This window comes from Lepidothrix coronata, unplaced genomic scaffold (assembly GCF_001604755.1).
Source record: "Lepidothrix coronata isolate B3197 unplaced genomic scaffold, Lepidothrix_coronata-1.0 Scaffold1300, whole genome shotgun sequence".
Classification (NCBI taxonomy): domain Eukaryota; kingdom Metazoa; phylum Chordata; class Aves; order Passeriformes; family Pipridae; genus Lepidothrix; species Lepidothrix coronata.
The window spans coordinates 1-4,982 of NW_016691480.1; the positions used below are offsets into that span (position 1 = coordinate 1).

General features: G+C 37.8%; 1 protein-coding gene across 2 annotated transcripts; it reads left to right on the forward strand.

The window, feature by feature from the left end:
• The first annotated feature begins 6 nt into the window (after positions 1–6).
• LOC108510550 (methylmalonic aciduria type A protein, mitochondrial-like) lies at positions 7–2,673 on the forward strand. 2 transcript variants are annotated; one of them, XM_017840228.1, is made up of 3 exons: positions 7–229; positions 833–982; positions 2,318–2,673. In XM_017840228.1, the coding sequence occupies exons 1-3, from the start codon at positions 116–118 to the stop codon at positions 2,603–2,605; spliced, it is 552 nt and encodes a 183-aa protein (XP_017695717.1). In that variant the 5' UTR covers positions 7–115; the 3' UTR covers positions 2,606–2,673. The 2 variants fall into 2 exon arrangements, with proteins under 2 accessions (XP_017695717.1, XP_017695718.1); XM_017840229.1 differs by having other exon boundaries at positions 833–967.
• The last annotated feature ends 2,309 nt before the right edge of the window (positions 2,674–4,982 follow it).

A 4,982-nucleotide genomic window follows, 5' to 3' on the forward strand; every position in this document is an offset into this window, starting at 1 on the left:
TTACAAAACTGTTGTGTTTCCTGTCATCTTTGTTTTGTTAGTGGGATTTGTTTGTGGTGCAGTGCTGGGATCTGTAATAATTATTGTCATGAGTGTGATTGAAAGTTTGCAATAAATGGTAAACTGTGAATTTAATTTTTTAGGTGTGGGACAGTCAGAATTTGCTGTGGCTGATATGGTAGATATGTTTATATTACTGCTACCACCTGCAGGTGGAGATGAATTACAGGTATTTCTCAGTTTCTCTTGATTACTAGATTACTAGATTTCTCTTATTGATTACTAGAAAGAGAAACTTAATTCAAGATACAGTATCTGTGTAGAAAGTCCACATCAACAGTCCATTACACTGCTCGTATCAAAGTATTTTCAGTGTCATCAATTTATTGCACAGCTAAGATCCAATATGCTCTCCTGGTTTTGGAAGTATTAGGATGTAAAATTTTGATACTTTGTGACATACCTTTGACATAATTACTAGTTACATAAAATTTTTGGGAGTGGTTTTTGCATTATGGGAAAACAAAAATGAATATAAATAGTTTTGCAAACTTGGTCATGTTTTAGGTAAACCCGAGTCTCAACACATGAAATAGGTTTACATGTGAACTCTGATGTCCATATGTAGTGTTCTTGTGTCAAAGTAGAGTAATAACTGGTAATGACAGAGGGTATTGGTACTACTCTTGCTTGACTGGCACATACACACACATGTACACACACCAAAGTCAGTCAGAGCCACTAGAAACTGAACTAGCATTTTGACCTGCTTTTTGTGATAAATCACCCAGTCCTTCTGGGTGTTCATGATTTCTCTCCATGTTCCACTTAGGGTATCAAGCGGGGTATAATTGAGATGGCAGATCTGGTTGCTATAAATAAAGCTGATGGTGATTTAGTTGTGGCTGCACGGAGAATACAGGCTGAGTACATCAGTGCTATGAAGCTGCTTCGCAAGCGTTCGAAGGTTTGGAGACCAAAGGTTTGTGTACTTCCCTGTGACTTGTGTGTCAGTTTGGGTATGCCTTTGTTTTGTTTGGGTTTTGTTGGTGCGTTTGGCTTTTTTCGTAATTTTTCCCCCAGAAAAAAAAATACTGAATGAGTTATGGTATCCTCTCATCTAGCTGTACTAGTCTCCCTGGGCTCTTTTATAAAAAAAATTTTGGTTGGTTGTTTAGTTTTACACTGTGCTGGAGAGCTGATTGCTGCTGTTTGTGTGTCACCTCTGATCTCAAGGTGTGCCACATGAAACACTGTGCAAAGCCAGTCCTCCTTCCCATGAGTTCTGTCCTGAGCTACAATCTCAGCACTGGCAGACCTGTTACTAACATCAGTAGTGGTACAAACTTTACTTGCTTTTTGTAAACTGTGCATATCCTAAAATGTCCCATAGGCCATTTCTCCATCATTTGTAACTCTGAAGCCTGTGGTTATCTTTGTTCTTTCACTAGTACTTATGTTTCCTTTGCTTTAATATTTTTTCGTTGCTCACAGAATGAAAGTTCTTGGGCAAGAGCCTTGTCTACTTGTGTATGCAATGTCTAGATTATTGGAGTTCTCATCCCCTGGGTCTCCAGTTTTGATGCTGTATTTCATCTGTTAAAAGGTTTTAGTAAATTATAAAGGAGAAGATTCTGTACTAATTTTTAATGTGTGTCTATAAATAAGCACAGGCACACACTCTCCCTTCCTTTATTTATGTACATGTATCTATAAACCAGGTTTGCTCTCCCCTGGTATTAAAATTGACCCATTGAATTAAGGTTAAATCATCTGGGCTGCCTGAGGTTTAGCTGTCCTTTTGTAAGTGGGGGAAAGAGACAGAGACTTCAAAAAAACCAGACTGTTCCGTTTAAAAGACTGTGTTAGATATCTGAAATATTATTGGCAAAATTAATTCCCAGTCTGGAAAGCTAAGGCCAAAAAATAGTCAAAATACCTCATTTCTGGCACACTTTAAGTGCAAAAGAATAGCTACCAGAATATGTATTTAACTCTGTGTGTAAGTAAAAAAGCAATAATGTACCTTTTAGCTTGAGGTCTCATTAAAAATTATTCTCATTATACAAGCAGTTGGACAAGGCTTATTAATCCCAAATACTGTGGATCTCAGGGTCCACTTATAGTTGGTAGAATCCCAATTTTGAGATATCTTTTCAAAAAAACCCCACAGAACAACCAGAGCCTCGTGAAGTGAGCGTGTTGAGTGAAGTTTGCCTTACACATTTCCTAATTTTCACGGAATTTACCTGGTGCAGTAATTGAACCCTCAAGCCCAGTAGTTCCTTGGCTTTAAAGATTCCTCTGAATCCAACAGGTAATGCGCATCTCTGCCAAAACTGGAGAAGGTATCTCGGACATGTGGGATAAAATGACTGAGTTCCGTGACCTCATGCTCACGAGCGGTGAGTTGATTGCCAAACGACGGAAACAGCAGAAAGTGTGGATGTGGAATCTCATCCAAGAAAACATGTTGGAACATTTCCGGAGTCACTTGGCGGTCAAAGATAAGATTCCACTTCTAGAAGAAAAGGTTCTTAGTGGAGTCTTGTCTCCTGGACTGGCAGCTGACCTGCTACTGAAAGCGTTCAAAGATAGTCTCTAAGCATTATTTTCTTACTCTGTTCCTGATAAGTGCTTTATGTAAACATGAACATTAAATAAGCTTTTTCTGTGTGTGGATTCAGATGTTTTACTACAGCAGACATTAATGGAATACCCAACCACTACTCTGCAAAAGAATACCTCTGGATTCTGTATATGGGATGATCATGACAAATCCAAACACTCACTCAGAGATTACTACAGACTGTATTGAAAAAAAAGCACAAGCCCAGATCTTCTCTTTGTATACACCATAGATCTGTTGATAGGAAATGGATGCCCATGTGAAAATGTGACTGGTTTTGGGGGGGTGTGAGAGTAAGGTTTGTGCTGGTGCAGGGTTTTATTCTGGTTATGGGGTCATCTTAGGAACAGTTGACACTGCAGCTTTCCAATGTATTTTTTCTAATATAGCATCAGCTGTTGCCAGAATGGATTGCATTTTTTAATTTCCTCACCTTGAGTGACAGCAAGAACATTGGACTGCCTGACAGCACTTGACCACAGTCTTAGTTTTAAATAAATTGTATGCATATAAATAGAACATAGTGGTGTTTAGTCCCTGTTGGAAGCTATAGTTAGTTATTATACACTGTACACAAGGAGAAGGGAATTTTAACCATCCCAAAATAGATATTTTAATACAAAAGCAAAATTTAGTTAGACTTTTTTTAAACGCAGACATCAGGTGGAACAAATGTTACCCATGATGTTTTAATAGCATATGTCTTTATACTAGAATAATAGATCTCTAGAAATAATATTTTGAGATTTTTTGATCTGATTTACGTTTTCTGGATTCAGACAAAATGGCCAGTTGTGGTTTTGGTATTTTTTTTCCTCTCTCGCAGAAGACATGACTGCTTACAACCAAAAACACTTTTATTTTTCATTTTTCTTTGAGAAAAATCTGGAGGAAGCATTTCCCTAAGCCATGATCTAGAAAGCAGAGCTCATCTGGCACCTACTAAATGTGAAGGATGAAGTGGAAAAGTGCTGAGTTTTGGAGACCTGACTGAAAAAACAGTAAAATATGAGAGTTTGTGAGTCTATTGTTGATTAGGTGAATTAACTTTTTAAAACATACATTGAAAGTGGTGATTTTCATAGTTTTTATTTTCTTAATTTGTACATAAAAGGTATGATGTCTTAAGCTTACTTTCACCTGTTTGGCTTGTAGCAGCCCAATTCCAGCATAGCAGTGAATTGGTTTACTTAGGTCCTCTTTTTTCCTTAATATTTTTTTCCCCCCAAAGTATTTTTTTCTCTTCTTTCCCCTTATCCCAGCTGTTATATTGTGCTCCCAACTGAGTTTACTTTTTCCTGCTAGGCCTCTGGGCTTCAGAATTTTGATTCCTGCATAGGCATAATTTGGCAGTTGTCAGAAAAGATGAATGATTTCTGAAAATGCTGAGGATTTTGTTTCATTTGGTTTTCAAAGTGGCACAAATTACACAATGCAGAAGAAACCTCTATCCTTGGTGCTAGTATTCCAGTTATTTCTACCATTTTATGATGGTGTCTATATAATAGTCCATGTATTTTTATTCTAAAAATACAAAGTATGACTAGAAAGTAAAAAGCAAACTGCAAGGCAAATTAAAAGTACTCATTAAAAGCCTAAAAGTAATGATTCCCATGTATGTTTGCAGTGAAATACTAATGAAGGGCGCTGTGGTGTTTTGGGGGGCATACAGCTCAGGCATTTCTTGGTTAAGAAGTCTTGCACTGGTGTAGCTGGTATTAGTGGTTTCCACCACATAAATTGCAGAACTTCAGAGCCCTGACCCCTTATTCTTATTTCTTAATCAGTAATTTGGCGTTCTGGAGTTGGTTACATAGAAGCAGCTGAGGGAATAGAGGGAGTGGCAGAAGCACAGGCAGAAGCACGTTATGACCATGCTGAGTTGTGAAAGAAATGTAGTGCTTATAGTTTCTTTTTTTATTTAAACAGCCTCTATTGAATATGACAGAGAGTGCCCCAAACCAAAAGTAATGTCTCCTGTCCTTTCAGCGTTAGATACTGACTGTATTTTATGGTACCTAGTAGAAGAAATGACAGTCAGGTGGAAAATGAATTAATGAGAGCAGCAGCAGCATTTTAACTGGTGAGTTCACAACTTTTTGATAGTCCATTTGTTTCAGGTGGCAGTTTTTGAGGTGACCTCATTTGTGTTTGTCTGTTAGATCAAACCCTTATTATTGTCATTACTGCTACTTCTGTCAGGGACTGCTGTTTTCCTTGTCTGTTATACATGAGCTGCCAAGCAAGTAAAATAGAACCTGCTTAAGCAGAAAATGTTTTGCCACTTCTTCAGTATTTGTTTTCTGGTTGCAGGTCTGTTGATGCACTCAAGCCATGGGCCATCATTATTTTC

Coding starts and splice junctions, on each gene's coding strand:
- LOC108510550 (XM_017840228.1), top strand. CDS start 116: ATGGTAAACTGTGAATTTAATTTTTTAGGTGTGGGACAGTCAGAATTT. Junction 230..832: donor CAGGTGGAGATGAATTACAG/GTATTTCTCAGT, acceptor TGTTCCACTTAG/GGTATCAAGCGGGGTATAAT. Junction 983..2,317: donor CGAAGGTTTGGAGACCAAAG/GTTTGTGTACTT, acceptor TGAATCCAACAG/GTAATGCGCATCTCTGCCAA.